The sequence below is a fragment of the Amblyomma maculatum genome, unplaced genomic scaffold, assembly GCF_055883805.1.
Source record: "Amblyomma maculatum isolate TAMU_Amacu unplaced genomic scaffold, ASM5588380v1 scaffold_19, whole genome shotgun sequence".
Lineage (NCBI taxonomy): Eukaryota > Metazoa > Arthropoda > Arachnida > Ixodida > Ixodidae > Amblyomma > Amblyomma maculatum.
In genome coordinates this window covers 6,831,372-6,850,976 of record NW_028146744.1, presented here as the reverse complement: position 1 = coordinate 6,850,976, position 19,605 = coordinate 6,831,372, and the positions used below count along the sequence as shown (strand labels likewise).

The 19,605-nt window shown below is 43.2% G+C and overlaps 1 protein-coding gene across 1 annotated transcript in view; it reads right to left on the bottom strand.

The window, feature by feature from the left end:
• Positions 1-1,945: 1,945 nt before the first annotated feature.
• LOC146171619 (nose resistant to fluoxetine protein 6-like) overlaps positions 1,946-19,605 on the bottom strand; it is a 217,512-nt gene continuing 199,852 nt past the window's right edge. The window contains exons 13-15 of the mRNA XM_084586464.1: positions 15,494-15,680; positions 13,281-13,423; positions 1,946-3,560 (exon numbers count right to left, since the gene is read on the bottom strand). Of these exons, the coding sequence (XP_084442590.1) occupies positions 3,396-3,560; positions 13,281-13,423; positions 15,494-15,680 (495 nt within the window). The 3' untranslated portion in view covers positions 1,946-3,395. The remainder of the gene's footprint in view (positions 3,561-13,280; positions 13,424-15,493; positions 15,681-19,605) is intronic.

Genomic DNA, 19,605 nt, shown 5'->3' with positions numbered 1-19,605 from the left:
ACCCTTTATATCTCAACCAAGCGCCTAAATTATAACTGAAAGCTTTATAATGTTCAAATTCCTTGAAAAAATGGGCCCATGTTCAGCTCAGGGCTTGTTGGTATCGTGGATTTTGTTTTCATGGCTTCCTCAAAATTAAAATCGAAATCTAGCCGTAATATTTACCACTTTTCTAAGCAACTGTGATTTATCGGAGCATTAGAAAATGGGTCACGTTGTTCTAGTTAACAAGGATGAGATTCTAAACTAAGTAATAAAAGACAGACTCGAAGCAGCGTTCGCAGAAAAAATTTTTAACGTGTTATTTATTCGATCCTATTCGAACACATTAATAAAACGTTTTTTTTTTCTTTTTTTTTACTGCCACCACAGCTGTCCTTTGAGCCCGTCTGGCGTGGAGCAGTTAATCGAATTTTCGCATGACCTATTTTTCTTATATGAGAAGAGCCCACGAAGAGACTGCATATTACTAGATTGCAAAACGGCCTTCGATACAGATTCCCATATACTGCACAAATTGTCCTATCTTGGCTTGCCGAACAACGTACTTCTCTGAAATTCAAAATAAATAAAGGATCGTTTTCAAAAGGTTTCGATTATTGGTTCCCAATCGGCAGAAGTTTCTGTGCTATCATGTGTGCTCTAGGGGTCAGCCCTGGGCCCGCTATTGCTTCTTTTCTTTTTTTTTGTACGCAAGCTTGTCATAAGGCATATTCTTTAATAATGTAGCAAAAATCTTCATAAATGCCATTGGCTGTGGCGTATGTTCCAGAATTCGATTACATACTGATGGCTGTTTCCTCTGCCGAATAATAGTGATTCCCATTGATTAGAATCTCAAATGAACTCACAAAAATACATTAGGGTCTTATGAATTTAAACGTGTCGAAATGCAAACACATTCATTTCGCTTGGAAAGGTAAACCATTTAAATGCATATCATCTAAATAAGAAACTCATTTCTAAGGTAAACGAGGCAAAATACTTAAGGTCAATATATAGGTCATACCTGTCGTGGATCCGCCATGTAAATAACATAACCTGAAGGCTGGCCAGTCTTGACATTTTAACAAAAGAAACTTCAACACGCTCTACAAGACATCAGAGAACTGTTGTATGAAAAAAAGAAGTCCGCCCTACCGCACACCTGTCGTATGGGACACGTACACTGCAGTTCTAGTGCAAAAACTGCAGTCTTTACAAAGCCAAGCAGCACGTTTTTTCTCTCACAACTATTGTTCCAATGCAGTGTCACTGGTGTTAAAGGTAACTTGTGATGGTCTCTTCCTTCGTTCCGAAGACGATTTGCGACTAAATTTTTTTACGAGGCTTGTTTCTCAGTTGTGCTGTACTGAATAAGGATGTCTATCATTCCTTGCCTGCGTACAGCCTGCGTCGAAAGTGTAGATACAAGGGGGTCTGCTTCTGAGCCATGTAGTGATACTGATTCATCATTAATGCAGGTCCTTCCCATTGGAGAGGGTAGAACAAAAATATCATACCGTAAAGAGATCTGGAACGCTAGAAATTTAATAGGATCCGCACAAAGCCGCTCAGAAGGAGATCTCCTGAGCGGTGCACTTTTGACAAAGACTATACACACCCCAGCAAAGAGATAATTCAAACTTGATTAAAGAAATATCATCCGTACCTAAGTTCTTTCACACTCCTTTATTCCACCCACAATCGCTTCATGGAATGAACTCTCCCGAGACACAGCCATAATTGTATCAGGCTCCCAAAAATGTTTCCGCATTCTTTCTTAGATTACAATGGATAGTCAGGGTAGTGACACATAAAAGTATGATAGTCTAATTGTATTCCTTCTTAGAAAAGGTTGTTTACTTGCAATTTTTGTGTGTGTTGAGAATGGGATTTCCAACACTTCAACAGCAAACATTGCCACAAAATTGTAATAGTAAATCGTATTTATTCAACGGTCACAAAAATGCAAGGAACAGTACATAGTAACGAAGTGTAGAAATGTAAATGATAATGTAATAATAATGTAAATGCAATAGCAAGCAAATGCGCACTAGTCGATGTTTGCGTGCTCGTTTTAGAAACAGAGGAAAATCTCCTTTGTAGTCGTGCACTGTGAACCGTCACTCGAGACTATGTATAGCTTCCTGAAAAATTTGTAGATTTTTCACTCTTTGATTTGCAACAGACCTAGAATATACAGAGATTATCAATTTATATCAGCTGCAAATGTCAAGACATAGGAAGCGTTGTGGTTAGCACAAAGGTTTGAAGGAAGCACGGACACAACACCAATCGTGCCCAAGTGCGGTTGAAGGCTTATGGCAGGAGTAACGTTGAGCAGTGTGTGAAAATCGTTTTATTATATTATAAGTTCTCTATAGAAAAAGTTGGTGTTACAGAATGCACCGCTTTTCTAAGAGATCAATTTTTACCAACAAGCTAGCAATATTCGGGTGCCCCAGTCCGCTCTCATTCGATAATAGTTTTAAACCTAGCCAGTGAATTCATTTCCCGCTTATTTTTCTCAGAGATGCTTTATAACATGCGCGCTATTAAGCAAGACTTAACGTGCAAGGGCAAAGTTGCGACTCATGTCATGCTCTTGATGACAGCACAAGCACTCACAGTTACCCTGTGCTGCACGTTCCGAAGTAGTAGGCCAACGCTGACGTTAGAGCTACTGATCGCCGGCTGGTAGATTGAACGACAGCTAGTTTTCGTAAGTATGCAAGACATGACAAGATTTCTGTTAGGCTTTGCAATGCCCGCGCTTATCGCATGCACCCCCTTGAGTAATAAAATCTAACGAACATATAAGTTAATAGGAATACTGTATGCAACCGCAGAAGATTCAATTTCTCAAAGCCTGCGTGGAACGCTGGTAACAACAAACAAGGCGGCAGCATCGATTTTGGGCACTAGATCACTAGGAAATTTAGAAGGTGTGTATCCAGCCCTCAGCAACGACTTGGTTCAGAACATAACGCTGGAGAACTCAAATGTTCACAAATATGCACTGAGTTCCTGCAAGTCATGTTAAAGGTCGGGCTCACAGGAATATATTCTGGTGGTAGATGTTGGATATATCGTCAATGCAAAGAGTAACATTGATAAACATCATGAAGATGCAATTGGTTTCTCACAGGTGCTTCAAACATTAAAGCGTAGGATTGATTAGCACTAAGTGCATGCCACTACTGAAAACATTGAATAAAAGGCTTCACAAAAAGCGCGAAAAATATATATGTAAGATGAAATTACCGACTCGTTCGTTGTTCTGGACTTGGAGATCCCGCAAGTGCCACTCAAAAAAATGTTTTTAAAGAACTGCTGTCAAGGTAGTGCAGCTTCGCAGTACTTTCTGCAATCGGGCACGTCTTGTAAACTACTTGATAGCTTGCTCTAGCAGCTTAAGCCCGGTGTGGCTCTGTAGACTCGACGGCTGCCTTCGCTGACCGGGTCTCGACCAATTTGTTGACGGTGTCCCAAGCGAGCACCAGAGGCCTCTCCAGGAATACGTGGACCAGGTAGCCACCGACGATGGCCATCACGAAGTTGGATAGTGCCGAGGACATCTGCAGGAAGTGTGCGCCATGAGGTCATCACAAGCACACAGTGGTGGCGCAGTGGTTAGGGCACTCGACTACTGCACCCAAAGATGCGGATCAAATACCGGCCACGGCGGCCGCTTTTCGATGGAGGCGAAAGCAAGGCGCTCGTGTGCGATGACAATGCATACTAAGGAACCCCAGGCGGTTCAAATTTCTGGAGCTCTCCAATAAACCCCAAGACTAAAACTAAACATGCACACAGCTTAACACCATACAATGCATATCCTCTAGCTTCGACGTTTGCATATTCGGTCCGGATTTTATTCTGTATATTAAATTAAAAAATTGAGGACTTATACATCAAGGAAAAATAAAACAAAAAGTCTGAACATTAGGCATATCCCAGAAATATATTATTCATACATGACTACATTGTTGAAAAAAGTTTGGTCACGACCATAAATTTTATTTAACAGCTTCTGTGACGTACACGCCCAGTACTTCAATTGGCCTAGCCTACGTCATGGCTGATGAAAACAAGACGTGCAATCAAATTTTCAAACAAAGCGCAGTGCGTAACGTACATTTGCGAACACCTTTTCCGTATTTTAGGAAGAAATGACCTAGACGTTCAGGCACACTGGTAGCCGGGCCTTTCATCCTTTCATTATCTAAATGAATGAAGAATTCAGCGTTAGAAAAGCACGCAGCACACAAATCTAAACTGCTATAATCAGCAATATACACAATGCGATACAACTTTGCAGTTATGATACATTTTCCGACACAATGATATACGGCCGAGATGACTATTTAAAAACTGTACCTGAGATCCCTACGTTTACCTCTCCTTTGTTTGCTTTCGTCTCCACACTTTATTAGTTGTTCAAAACTGTCGTTTTAGCGTGGTAGGAGAACATCTGGCGGTATTACTAGCTAGGAGAAGGGTTGTTTTGCTTCACCGTCGTGTGCGAGTTGTGATAGTTCCTGTTATTGCAACAAATGTGGGGCGGGAGTACCACTGGTGATGAAATGTATCGTTTTAATGATGGTCATGTGACCGCGGATATTGCCGCATATACAGATTCTGCTAATTTTTGTGCACGATCCCACCAGTTTTTTTTTCCTCTTATCGGCAAGGCATAGGCAGCATTGGCTTTTTTACATCATTGCTGCTTAGTAGCACTGCTTGCACAATCTCACTTCCAAAATGTAATAACATCAGTGAGAAAATAGAAATAAACATGGTTAAAACTATTTATAGCCAACAACTACGCAGAGAACATTTTTTACGCATGTAGTAACAAAGCTCATGCACGTTGTGCCCACGCGTTCGGAGTCACCCCAATACGAACACACCCCGAGCACGAACTGCTCCTTGCTACTGTAATAGCAGCCTTTTTCTATCGGTTTCTGTCAAATGTCACTCGGTTATACAGAAGGCAAACCTTCGCCTCGAGTTCGTCATAGTCTGTTTACCTACGATGTGCAGACTCACTGGGACCATTAGCAGTCCTGTTAAAACGGGCACCGCAGTGTTCGGTGCTGTGTTGCATTCAGCCGCGCTGGTATTGGAGCAAAAGCACTCGTACGGACACCAGAGCCGAGCAAGAATCTTGTCAGCCATTGTTTTGCCTGCCACCTGATTGGGCCAAAAAATTGTGGAGTCAGAGTTCGCATTTCTTGGTGCCAGTAATTAAAACAGTGATTTCACACCTATCGTCTGTCTAACAAGGTAAGATAATCCCAGATAACTTAGGAGCAAAACCTATACTTTACCGTGATAAAAGAGCGCAGCAAAGACAAGAAAGGAAAGTTTTGTTCCTCATCCGTGTCTTTGCTGCACTCTTTTATGGCGATGAATGACGAACAAGTCCGTTCATCCGTATTAGCCCTACTTCATACTGTCAGACCCAAACTGGAATTATGTGGCTAGCACATGCTTAGCTGGAAGAAAAAAAAAATCTTGGCGACTTGACTGATGAAAGAGCTGTGTTCTGCTACGCGACTGCTCCGCATGTAGCGATGAATGCTGCTACGAGTAAAGCGAACGACTACTTTCGCATTTTGCGAGTGCATTTATTCAGTGAATTCTGCTTGGCAGCGACGAGATCGCACTTGTATCTTCGCAGTTGTTCTACGTTTGGTGTTGTGTGGTAGATTTTACTGGTTACGCGGCATTCGTTTTAAATAATTAATTATTTTTTAAAAGTCAATAATTAGTATTTAGCAATCAGTAATTAGTACTTATTTAAAGCCGCGTAATATTAATTTTATTTATTTATATTAGTCATTGATTAGTAACTGATCATTGATTGTCATATGGCCATATAAGGCACGCATCCGCGCATACTGTGGTGGTGCTCTGATTGGTCGAAACCTCCATGACGTTCTCCGTCTCGACCAATCAGAGCCGCCGCAAAAGCGTGGCACTTTTGCTAACGACAACGATGAAACAATAAAGGCTTTCGCCTTAAAAAAGACATCGGAGCAGATCCTAACTCACGCATTTCTCGTCGGACGCGAATACATGGGACACGAATATACAACGTTCCGTTGTGTAGTTATCGCCTAAGCCGATCGCTACGCGTGCAGACTAAACGCACTCTAGTGCACGTCTTCTCCATCAACTTCCGTCTGTGCTCCAAGCTTTCGCACTTCTTACTCTGTTTAACTATACCTTAAAGCCCTACTATTTTTTAAGCTGAAAGCCTTTCTTGGCTCATGATCAAAATCAGAAGTACACGAGATCTGTGTGTGGGAATCGGGGAGATGAGCTCTCCTTATCTAGCGTTGCTACCATCTGCAATGCCACACTTGAACGCGTGCCAAGGCACGCCACACGACCGAAGCGACGGTGTACAGTCCAAACTCACACATGCCGGAGAAAGTTTGACAGATACTGAGTCTTTCCTTTCATGTAAACCAATCGTGATTATATATAGCAATACAACGAATGAGAAAAGGAAAGGAAATTTTTAGTTTGCGGCAGGAGCTCCGACCTCGCTAGCAAACGCTGTAGAAGGGGCGAACAATATACCGCGTACAGCAGTGCTCTCTTAATATTTTAATCATCTCCCAGGATATGTTTATCGGGTCACGCGATGACCCGCCAATATCTACTACTTGTTCAAAAATATTTTTCGAGAAAATTTTCCATTTACTTCAAAGAGTTCTTCAGCTGTCGATTTAACAATGCAATATATGGTTATTTTTCTGTTAAACATACAACTCCTGTATGAGCAGCAAACGAACTACCTGTTCTGGTTTGCGCATATCGAATTAATTTAACAAATATGTAGTACCACAAGTGTGCGCAGTAAAAGAAGGGACAGGATTAAGTGCCTATCGCTGACTGAACAAATCATGAACATCGACATCTGTGCACCCTTCCTATAAAAGTGTGTTCTTTGAACTCGCAAAGCTAAAACCCTCAGGGAGATTATGCAAACTTTCCGAGGAAAACATTAACAGATAATTTTTTTTCGCTCGGCATTGAGTCAGAATAATTGAATAAAAAGGCCTTGCTTCTGTGACTGTCTCTTGACTCGTAGTGGTGTATGAAGCGTGATACTGCTTGTACTTTCACCACGGCCTTGATTGGTCATGTCAGGCCTTTCGCGTGCAGTAGACATAAAAAAATATTTCATCATTTCATTGCAAGTACTTCGCTGTGGCATTTCCTCCGCTCATGATTCTCTTAAAATTGTCGCACTCTTATGGGTTCCTATCAATTTGCCCTCAATTTTCATGCTTTTTAGAAAACTATACTCCAGTACGGAATTGCGCCGAAAAAAAGGAGCACAATTAATCTTGATTCAACGCATGTGACACATTTTACTGTTCAGCTTTTTGTGTGTTTATATAAGCCTACTACATTTTTGTCGCAGATGTCGCTTCTCTATGGACATATATTTCGAGCTTGTAAACTTCCAAATTTATTTGTAGCTACTTTACATCTCTTACAGCGGATTATGGCTGCTTTTCTGGACCAGACGAAGGGTGTCACAGCGCGAAGAACACGCTTTACAAAGAGCTTAAACTTGTTGCTAGCTGCAGGTGAGCCTTGCAGTTTCAGTCGGCATTTCCTCCACCGTAGGGCCACATAAATATCAATGTCCACTAGTCAGGCACATGTGCGCAATCACAAGTAATTATTAGTAGTCACTGCAGCTGTCACCATCCGGAGTCCAGATCCGAGTCATGTAGAAAAATTAAAGAAAAACGTGAAACCTGCTATCGACAAACGGACGCTCCGCTTAAGCAGCAGTGTTATCACTGTCTCGACGTTCTGTCACATTGCCACAACCTCAACTCTAATATGGCGTCCAGTAGGAGGGGGCACCAACCCCTTATGTTCGAAACAAGATGTCGCGAGCTTTCACGTGTCGTGAGTATGTTGCCACGAGTTGTCCTTTTGAAACATGCACAACCCGCATATATTGAACTCAAAGTCATCGCGAAATTGGTCGATATACCAATTACGCGATCTACAAAAATACAGCAGCCTTTTAGGAGCAGTACTACGTTACAGCAGTGTCACGCTCTGCATGCAGCTCGCGATGGCAGAGCTAGACGTAATCTGTTCCCGTCGAAACCTCTCCGGATTGTGCATTAGAAATAGCCACTGTAATGTGGTTATTTTGTTTTGATTAAACAGCAGATAGAATGGTCTAATTAAAGCTGAGGCAATCTTTTTTCCGCAAGCGACTTCTGCAGGGAAAAAAGCTAAACACTCGAGGTGAAGGCAGTCGCTGCAGGTGTTTGTTTGGCTTCGGCATAGGACAGCGATACGTGGAGCAAAAATGATTACAATAGGGCGAAATCTAGCATTAAACCCATGACTGAACATACGATACGGTTTCACAGTCCAGTTCTCCCAGCAGGTTTTCAAGGTCGCGCACTTGGCCCGCAATCGCGCTGGAACAATTGAAGGAATAACATTGTTGGGAGAAGCCCCATTTACATAGTCACCGTTACATATATGGAATGTTAGGCTGAGTACATTTTCGGTAAACGTGAAGGACACTGCTGTGTTTTGCCTTGACGTATGGAAAAAAGAAAATTTAGCACTGTTTGCTATGAATAGTAATTTAACCCTTTAATGTACGCGGCACACTAAGTTGCGAAAGTTAAAAGTAGTGCAGCCAAGAAGGCACAAAATTATACAGTGCATTATAGCGTAGAGAGGCTTTGAAATGCAAAATTTAAAGAAAAGTTTTTATTTGTGTCAGCACAAATGCCACCAATACTCCCGCACGTGGACGTTTCGTGGCCGGAACGGAGCCGTTTTGGCCTGAAATATTAAGCGCAATAATTTTTTCTGTTCGATCAACAAAGTAGTGGCAGAAATAGATGGTTGAGGCCATACAATTACTGAGAAATCAGTCAGAATGGGTGCGAGAGCGCATATCGGCCTTTAAAAGATGATTTGATCTGGTTTGTAGGGTTTAACGTCCCAAAGCGACTCGGGCTATAAGAGACATCGTAGCAGAGGACTCAGGAAAATTTGACCATCTGGGGTTTTTTAACGTGCACTGACATCGCACAGCACACGGGCGCTTTGCGTTTCGTTTCCACTGAAAAGCAGCCGCCGAGGCCGAGATTCGATCCCGCATCCTTGGACACAGCAGTCGGGCGCCGTTATCATGGCGCCACCCCGGCGGGGCCTTTACAAGGAGAAGAAAAACGTGGTTTAGAAGCATATTTTCCTATGCACAGAAATGGAACTTCGTTTCTGCTTTTAAATTGTTGACGCGAAAGCAGCTAGCGCTCATTCGTTTTCATATTCTCGCTTAAGAATAACGAATTAAACTTTTCCGCTCGCTTTATGTATATCTGTGAGAGCTCCCCATGTTCATGAACCTTTCATTTAGCTGATTTTAATTTTCTTATATCGGCCTGGCAAAGCTTTGCTGGTCCGAGCTTCTCTCTGTTTCGTTTACGTTTTAATTTTTAAAAGAGGACAAAGGGCTCTCCCTATACTTTTTCTCACCACTTCAATTCCCTCATATGATTAAGTTGTGAAAACAGCGCAAATATTACTGACGGAGGAAGAAAGATATCAAATCTTGTGTATAGCCGATAGCGATACTGCAACTTCACGGTGAAGCTTTGGCGTTTATGGAGGAAAAGGTGGACAAGGTTCGGGCAGAGTATGACACAAAACAGCCAGGAAACAGAGGACTTCGAGTCCCTGAATTATCCACATTGGACAACTCACAAGCACATCGTTTATGTAAGAGCACTGAACAAGGGAAGATGGAGGGAAGCCTCAGTCCGCAGGCTTCTTCTGGGCAGAACGATCATCGCTCTGACCAGACGAAGAGAAGTCCACTTGTCGAAACGTTGGCTCGACCTGCGAACTGAGGCTTCCCTCCGTCTGACCTTGTTCAGGGCTCTTTCATACCGTGTAGCCATCTCCTTCCTCTCGTTCAACCTGGGTCCTAAACACATTGTTTAGTCATTTGTGGCATGTACACTGGGGAAGAATGCCGAAGGAGCTTCTACATAACCTCGCGCGTTCTCTTATTGGCAGTTCTGCTGAGTAACGATTAATTAGGATTTTCGCAGAGGCACTCACGTTTCTCGGCCATCAAATGGCGAAAGATGACTATGACGATTTAGGGGAACCGAGATCGCTCTGACGCTCGATTTCGTAAGCAGAATAAGGCCACGATGTTTGGCCATTGATCGGTTACGCCAGATTTGTTGCAAAATTGGAACTGCGAACAAGTTGGCTTCAGCGTTGCGGCACTGCCCAGAGAAGGTTCGTTGCGTGGCCGGTTCTGACGGTCGATGCCTAGAGCTGACTGGCCAAAGCCCGAGCGAAGAAGGGATGCCGCCCACCCCAAACAAGTTATTTTAACATGTTCGCATCTTCACCATTTATCCGGCTGCAGTAACGTCCTATAGAGTGTAAAATAGCTTTTGCCAAGATGATATCGTCGCCAAGAAACCGTAAGGCACGAAAAAGCACGTGGAATTTTACTCAACATTCGACCGCCAGCTGGACTCCACGCGCGAGTCGCTTTTCACTGCGGCCTTACAAAAAAGGACATAGCGACTGATTTCTTTTGCGTACCGGAAATCAGTATTGAAGAGCGTTTTTTACACTTCGTATATTTCTTGGCCCTAAAAAAGATTTGGGTTGCATAAAACAGTGCATACAGTTGCAAAAATTAGCATTATCCGGCAGCAAGGTTCAAGCATATAAGCACTTTCGTAGTTATCTTGATTCTCGCTCTCAACATACGGCTTTAAATGGCTTTCATTCTTGCAAAAGTGTTAACACGTATGGTATGCACCAATTCTAGACCTATTGGTATTTCTCGTTTATATAAACAACATTGTAAACATTCCCAAGACTTGTAAAATTATGTTATACACGGAGGATGCAAACATGCTTTTTCCAGGTAGCAGCTTTCAGTACCTTGTGGGGATGCACAATCCCCTTCCTCCATTATAACGCCCGCGCGTAATTAACACGCGTGATTACGCGCGCTGGCAGAGAGGTTGGCGGAGGAGAGGGCATGCTGGCCACCCCCGCCGCCTCCCGGGCCTGCGGCGACGCTGCCGCGGACTTCCCTCTTTCCTGCCGGCGTAACCGGGAGACCTCCTCTCCCGTTCCGTGTCGAGGAGCGCGACTGTAGCAACTCGCTCGGGGTCCTTCGGCGAATGGGCGCGCACGCGCGCGGTTCATGATTTCCGCCGAGGAGACCCCATTGACCGTAGGCACTTACCGCAACGGGATGTGAGCGAGAAGCCGTGTCTTCCTCTCACCTCCCTGTCCCCATTAGGTGGTTTTTATTTCACCCCCGTCGTTCCCTCGCTACACGGTGGTTGTTCTTGGTTGCTATTCCTTTGCCGTGTACTCGAGCACAATAAACTCTGTTCGAGTACGCAACTCGGTGTTTGTCCCCTCTGGCCCGAACCCGCCGCAGTGGCGATTTCTCGCACCGCGGGTTGGGGGTCACAGCTCTGTCTGCTAGGGCTGGCACGTCGGGGCTAGAAGGCGACTGTAGCGTCTAGCCCCCCCGTGGCGCATTCTCTTGAGAGAATTAACCCCCATAACCTAGACGTCGTTGCTAACGCCTGGTTCCACGAACTAAACAAGCTAGAAATTAAAGATAAAAGAACTATTTGCATGCATTTTCACGCAAAAAAAAAAAAGGCAATAGATTACAACACCAATCTTTTTTTTTGCTAATCGTAGATTATCATTTCCTTCTTGGCGTTGCCTTTCAGTTTATTTTGGGGTGGTCACGTCATATACAGAACGTCCATCTAGAAATAAGCAAATCTATCGGTCTTTTGCACTGAGCACAATTTTATTTACCCTTATGGCTAAAACAAATTCTAAATGGCGCTTCGGACCACTAAAGTGTGATGAGGCGAAAGCCATTCATTCTATATTTCGTTTACAGGACTGAAAAGGCGCAGTATCTGTCACTCGCGGAATCCCGCTATTATCCTCACGGTAGAAAAGTAGAATTATAATGAGCGTTCCACGATCCGTAGCGTGGCGCAGTTGGTTAAAGCGCTTGGAGGGGGATCCAAGGGATGAAGGTTCAATTTCCGGTGGAGTGAAGGTTTATTTATTTTTATGATGCACCCTCGAAAGTGTGACACCCTCTGCTGACAACAATGAGACATTAATGGCTTTCGCCTTAAAAGATTTGCTTTTTTATGGCTTACTCTTACCTGACCTATTGTGCACTGGTATAGAAAACCAGTAACTGCGCTGACGCAGGGTGACATTCTCTCTACAACACATAAATTGCAGATGAGGGCAATTTGAACACTTCTGTATCCTCAGGAATGTATGACTTCCGCGAAATTCAAGTATATAGATATATCAATATTCAGCAAAGTTTAGAAGCTTAAACGGTTGTGTACATAATCCAGAAAATTAAAACCGAATACAATATATTTATGTCTCAATATTAAAGCAGAAATACAGGTCATTACCAACGCTCAACGTCCATCGTTACCGACAGTCCAGGGACTAATTGCGGGAAGAAAAAAGACTGCCCATCAGACCATGTTCCTATGCTACCAATTCCAAGCATAATGGCAACAGTAAAAAGTAGTTTCAGAGCTGGAAGCTTCAAATTTAAAATGTTAGCTTTCTTTCGTTCCACTGCACAATCACACTACACTCGTTAAGTCGGCATCTGTGTCGTTTTTTAGAAAATAATTATGTATCTTAAAATGATTTGTGTAAATAATTTTCTTGCAGATACGTGGTTCAAAAATCTAATACTTCTTAGTATTGCTGTTGATATATTTTGTCTTCTATTTTTCTGCAAACAGTGTTATATACACTTCTTTTTGTATAACGGATCCCAATTTGTCTTTTTTGTCTATATTCGCATTGTAGGACTCATATTTTAACTTGCATGTATAACATATTCAATTCCTTTTGTGTGAGCCGAAACTCAAACTCATTTTGTCTTCCATGTACACAATATTATGAATCCTTCTAAATGTTTCGTAGGATTACTCAATCTACTCTATGCATGCAATATACTATTTGTACTGGTACCTCGCTGCTACTGTGACCTGCAGTGTCATAACCTAGTCAGGAAGCCTTTTCTCTCGTTTAGCTCTGCCTTGCAAGTAATACCTTGTACTGCTAAATAAACAATAAAAAAATATCCGTTAGCTCAGCTTGAGTTCTTAGATACTGCATCGAAGGAATGACTCCCCTTCAAAGCGGAATCGCCATGTGCGGAGACTCACAATGTGGAAGTGCTGATTTTCTATACGCTGTCGGATGGTCCAGGCCTTGAAGAATACGAAGTACGCGTGCACCAAGTATATGGCATAGGAGAGCCTTCCTAGGGGCACTAGGGCGTCCCAGGACAGCAGCGAGTTTATCACACCTGCGAGTCAGTCATGCGCATCCCCAGTGAATATCAAACAAAACTTCTCTAAACTTCCCTCACGCATGAATTCATAATTCAAGGAAAGAAATTCAGTTGAACTCTTCAACAGAGTTGAGGTTCCACATTTTCTGCAAAAATAAACTTCCAGTAACAAGCAACAGGTTGTTATTGACATATTAAATCAAATGATATGAAAACCTGATGAAAAGCACTAGTGCAGTCGTCATGTCTACTTACTAGTCCTTTCACCGTTTTAATACAGAAGATCGATGAAAAGCTCTGCGAATTGATTCACCAATCGCAACAAGAAAACTCAATGTCTATCGCGTTATTCTGAACGACGTTTTAGAAAGAATTTTAGTGGAATTATTGTTTTAAGGCTGAGCCTCTAAAAGCGTGCTCGAAAAAAAAGCTTATATTACGATGTAAGGACGGGAAAGAGCAACAGTTCCATTTTAAAGAGAATCCTTTTCTTTTACAAAGCGAATACGTCTCGCTCTAACATTCCGCTAGCATTCAGCCTCGCCCTGGAGCCATACAGGAGCAAAAATTTCACATTTCATGTGGTCATACACTTCTGAATGCTGCATGACACAAACGAAGGAGAGATGAAAATGTCCCGTCCATTTCTAGCTGCAGCTTCCAGAGTGCTCATGCGTTGGTTATATTGAGCCCAGTAACGTCACCTTGCATGTTATCAAAAGTTTGACTTTCCAAGGCTCAAAAATTATTTAATTTTCATGCACCGATCTATGAAGCTTTCGTCCAGTGCTATCACCAATACAAGCACCAGTCAAACAGCTGCTATGCCACCCAATTCTAAGATTTGTCACTATCAAGCACAAAAAACCTTTAACTTTGTCTTACAAAGGCTCATCATACATGTTGCTGTGGAAATATCTTGTGGCTCTCATCCTGAATTCACTTCTGAAGAAGTGGCTTCATCCATACAAAAATAGCAATAGTTTTATTGCACGTGGATCTATGGCGCAATGTCATGCCACAATGCGAACACATTGCGATTTCCACAACTGTTCTGACATAAACGTGCGTAAAGGAACCTCTTAATTTCCACACGATAAAAAGACGTTTCCTAGGAACAGATCCTAACCACTCTCTATACCAGGACTGATAACTTATGTTCTTGCAACTGGCTGAGTCATCAAAAATTTATTACGATGCTGACCGAATTTCAAAGAAGCGACTTCCAACCAGACCTAAAATTGCGTCATAGCCCAATAGTGGTGGTTTGCCAGTTTGTTTCTAATTAAGTAGCGTCCAAAGCTGCTGGCAATTTTGAACTAACTCGAAAATGCGAAGGCGCTCTGAGCCTTCGCATGAAATTGTTTTAGCTCAGGTTGTCGGCGACCAGGAGGTGATGCCGAACAAATATCAACAGTGAACATCTGGGCACCGGCTCTCCTTTATCCGGGCACTAAAACGCGAACATCCGGGCACTGAAAGAATTTTAATGAGACGAGTGCTCTCTCTAAGGCATCCGCGCCCACCCCATAGTTGGTTCTAGGTGCCACACTAACGCGTGTAACACACCCGACGCCGGCAGTAATTCAATGTTTCGGCATTTGGCATTAAGCCTTTATTGTGCTATGGCGTCTGCTAATGCCGTTTTCTCCATTGGCAGGGTAAACGGCATTAGATATATTTTAACCATACATTATGCTGATTTTTTTCTGTCCTTGTCATTTTGATATCAGAACATGTAAAGCAGATTTCTTGCTAGTCAGCTACCAACTCTGATAAGAGAAGTGGCAATTGCATTTGATAAAAGAGCGAAAAACCTGCCAGAAAAATTCGTTTCAAAATGTGGTCTGCAATTGCGTTTAATTAGCCTTTTCGTGCGGTCTCCTTAAGTTAAGCTTAGGTTAAACAGACGGAGTGCTTATACAATATCTAGAATGGTGGCATGATGCAACATTCTCGCAGGCTCATGTTTTGCTCAAAACTGCTTTAAATTTAGACAGGCTGCTTTAATTCACTAGATATTCCATGTCCAGGTATTCGAGCCAATAGCTTTGATGCGAAAAGTTTGCACATGCACGCTCTTACCTCCACGACCAGTAGCGCAGGCGAAGACAATCCACGCGAGTCCAAGCGCCCACGCGATGCGGTGCGTGGTGGCGTAGGCCAGAGTCACTTGTAGCGTGGGCAGATCACCCAAGCCCCATGGCGCAGCCGCAAACAGTGATGCGCTGGTGAACAGTAGTGCCAGAGCCCAAAGTACCGACTGCAGAAGCTGTGAGCGAGCAAAAAAGACAAAGCGTTACATCAGGAAATGGTTTCAGCGCTCGTTGTCATTGCCGGTGGTGACCTTGGCTCCAGAACATAGAACAAGAAGACGAACAGACTGCAGAATTCCAAGGCAAGCCTAAACGATGTTTAGAAATTTCGTGGGTCATTCCATGTTGCCTCGATTTTGCGCTACTGCTGAAACAGCGCATGCGCCAACAGGTGCCTGTGTACACCCTGGGTGGGTGAAGCCAGCGCACGGCATGGACAGCAGCTCTGCCCAGCCCGTGCTGCTCTCGACTTCTCTAGCGTGAGCGGCCGTAGTTAGAGAACACGCTCGCCGGTCAAACCGCTGGAATTCGCTGCAACACCACAATCTCAACGGCGCCACCAATCGTCATGACCAGTAAGGACCTCTGATGCATTTACCCTGTGACAGGTTGACTGTGCGACTCAGAGAAAATGCAGAGCGGTGTTGCCCAATGTGCTGGAAGTCTAGTGCACTATAATGCCACACTGGTAATAAGCATGATACATGCTTATTACCATTTAATGTTTTAGATAATGAGCAGGAAATAAGCATACTTCGTGCTTATATTGACTTAAGACACTAAAAATGGTTGCACAGTATATTTTCTACATCTTACAGAGCACAAGCTTCAGTAACAAAACGATTCACATTTTGAAACGTAAATACGACCTGAAGCATCTCTTAGAGCAGGTGTTTTGTATACTATGTGCCACCATGAACCCTAAGAACGCGCGCTCAGCCGCGCGAGGCACTGCCACGTCCGAGGGAAGAAAAAGTCCTGGTTGGGTCAACGCTAGTGTTTGCATTTATAAGGCCCCTCAGCAGAGGCAGGGTACCCATTTGGCCTCCGCTTCCAGTAGACGGAACACCAAGGCTGAAGAGCAGTCGCCGTTTCCTCCCCTTCCTTCCATAATTTGCTTTTCTATTCACTTTTGCTGCCTCCCCTGTCTTGTCCCCTTTCCTTAGTTTTTGTTTATTAGGCGGCGAGGGGAAACTGTGTGCGGATGACCAGCCTGAGTCACGCCATATTGAGTTAGAGTTAGATGTGCAGCTTGCGTGGGCACAACTAATTTCCTGTTTCGGCCTCTTATTCCAATTCACATTGAACGTGTGGCACTCTGGCCCGCCAGCAATCTTTTCACGGTTTCATCTTTTCGCCAAAGTGATCGCCTGAGTGAGAAGCGAAAGGTGGTGGTGGTGGTGGTGGTGGTGGTGGTTTGTGCGGTTTAACATCCCAAAGCGACTCGGGCAATGAGAGACGTCGTAGTAGAGGACTGTGGCTGGGGTTCTTTAATGTGCACTGACATCGCACAGCACACGGGGGTCTTCTTTTCGCCTCCATCGAAAGCGGTCGCCGAGGTCGAGATTCTATCCCGCATTTTTGTGCGCAGTAGTCGAGCGTTGTAACCACTGCGCCAGTCCGGCGGGGAGAGCAGCGAAATAATGTTCCAAAAAATTTCCCGTTCACTACAGTAATGAAACCAAGAAAACTTTCAGGACCTGTTTACCGCTCCTAATATTAAACTTAATAACTTATTCCTTAGAGCCAGGATACAAGCTATCAAAAATAACCAGTGACAACAGCTGCTAAAGCTTAATGATTCAAAAATAGACTCCCATATTAAAAATTTTCCAACATAGTGTACATTAGTGTGTTCTTTATTTCTGTCACAGGCCATAAATCTCTAAAACCCATCCGGGGTGCAATCTAAGCTACCAATGTCCTACTACGCCTCCGTGAAAAACAAATACTGGAAGGCCTTATCAAGCAGAACTATGTGATCAGTCGGAATTTCTTTGTTTTTTCTTAGCTGTTGATGCTCTGTGCATATATATATATATATATATAGGAGGGGGTTGAAGCTCGAATGGGTCCGGTAGGTCATAAACTTGAACTAGGTGACACACGGTGAAAAAACAACACTTTAATCGACGTTTCGGCCGGGGTCCGGCCTTTGTCAAGGAATGTAGAAAGAAGCTGTCGGTTCCCATTTCTTATATACATGCACAATCGAAGGACACGTGACCAGCCACTGTCAACAAATAAACACCAAAATATCAAAAACAAGATTTCACACGCGTGATGTAATGACGGTGCGAGGTATATAGACCGAACGACACGTGTTGCGCTAAGCTCATGCATCTTAACATGTTGCACAAAGAAAAGAAGATATATCACTAAAGAGATTGCTGTCACTATCAGGGCACAAAACAAAATATCGCGAGGTTATAATGGGTGGAGTACATGTCACATTTAATCCTGCAATGTTCAGGAGGGGGAGGGGGGGATTGATCAACTGAAATATTATTCTCATTGGTAGGCGACAGTAGCAGATAACACGTCAGTAGAATTTAACAGTGAAATATAACTATGATTTAGCGCGGTACACACACACAAAAAAAAAGTAAACAGTCACTCAAATCGCGGCATGGTGACAAAACTCGATTTTCTGCTCAATGCTATGGGGACAAAAAGAAGCAGTTAAAGTTAACTGTTCGTAACAGTGTTGATAACAAAAGGAATCGTGGGCAAGGTTATTGGAAAAGTTGTAATGATCAGTGCATGTTACGGCGGGAAGCAATATGATCGTGAGAAACTGGCAAACATGAAAACGATCAGTGCAAGTAAAGCATGACATAGTGTGAGGGGCTTTGGGCTGTGACCGTAAAAGCGCAAGCGAAGAGGCAAACAGTGCAAAATGGAGCCAATGTCGATTAAACATAATATCTTTTAAGAAGCTGCCAATAGTGCTACCATATAGTTAAAATGCTACGACGAGAGACAAGTTAGCTTGCCAATGTTTTCATTCAGACCACAAGAAACCATGTTCAACTTATGTATTAAAAATGATTCGCGAACTTCGCGTTCATGGTGGGTTCTGAAACCTGATTCCAGTAAAGTTGCTTGCATTTTTTCAAAGGGGTGCTTGGTAATGTTTACATGCTTAGAGATAGGAAGGTTAGGTAGTGTATTACAATGAGCTTTATGATTATTAAATCGGTATCTGAAGGGTGTTTCGGTTTGGCCAATGTACTGAATTTGGCAGATAGAACATTCAAGCATGTAAATCACGTTGTCCGTATCACATGAGAAGTTGCCTCGAATCTTTGCATTAAAGTTTGATGCATTGCTGAAAGCTTTCACTGATGTAGTCATTTGTGCACAAACTTTGCAGCGTGACTTGTTGCAAGGATGGCAGCCGATTGGTGGAGTGGGGCTAGTTTTAGACGAAGTTAAAATATCACTGAGGTTCTTGTTACGGCGATAGACAACACGGGGGGCTTGCTGATAAATTTCTTTTAGACGATCACTTTGCATGAGAATACTATGATGTTTCTTTAATATGCCTGCAACGTTGGGGACCGAAGCTGAATGCGTTAGCACGAGATTGATTCGTGATTGGCCGGATGGTTCCTTTTCCGCTTTGAGGAGTGCTCTGTGATCAAGAAGGCTTGCTCGTTCCACTGCATCATTTATTAGGCGCTCTGGATATTTGCGTTCCATTAGGGTGTTACGAAGGTTGGCACAGTGAAATTCAAAGTCGTGATCGTCTGAACATATCCGTTTAAAGCGGACGGATTGTCCATATGGGATGCTAGTCTTCCAGTATTTAAGATGGCTGCTGTCGAAGTGCAGGTACTGAGGTCTGTCTCTGGGTTTCCGGTATTGGTCCCAATTACGCCAACATATTCATGGGCTTATTAGAAGACCGCTTTCTCGAAGACTACCCGCTAAAGCCTTTTTACTACAAGAGATTCATAGACGACATTTTTTTATTTGGCAACATGGTGAGGCAGAACTTCTATCATTCATCTCTAGTTTTAATAATGTGCATGAGGCCATAAACTTTTCTCATTCTTATTCTCGAACTACTATTGCTTTTCTAGACGTGACAGTGTC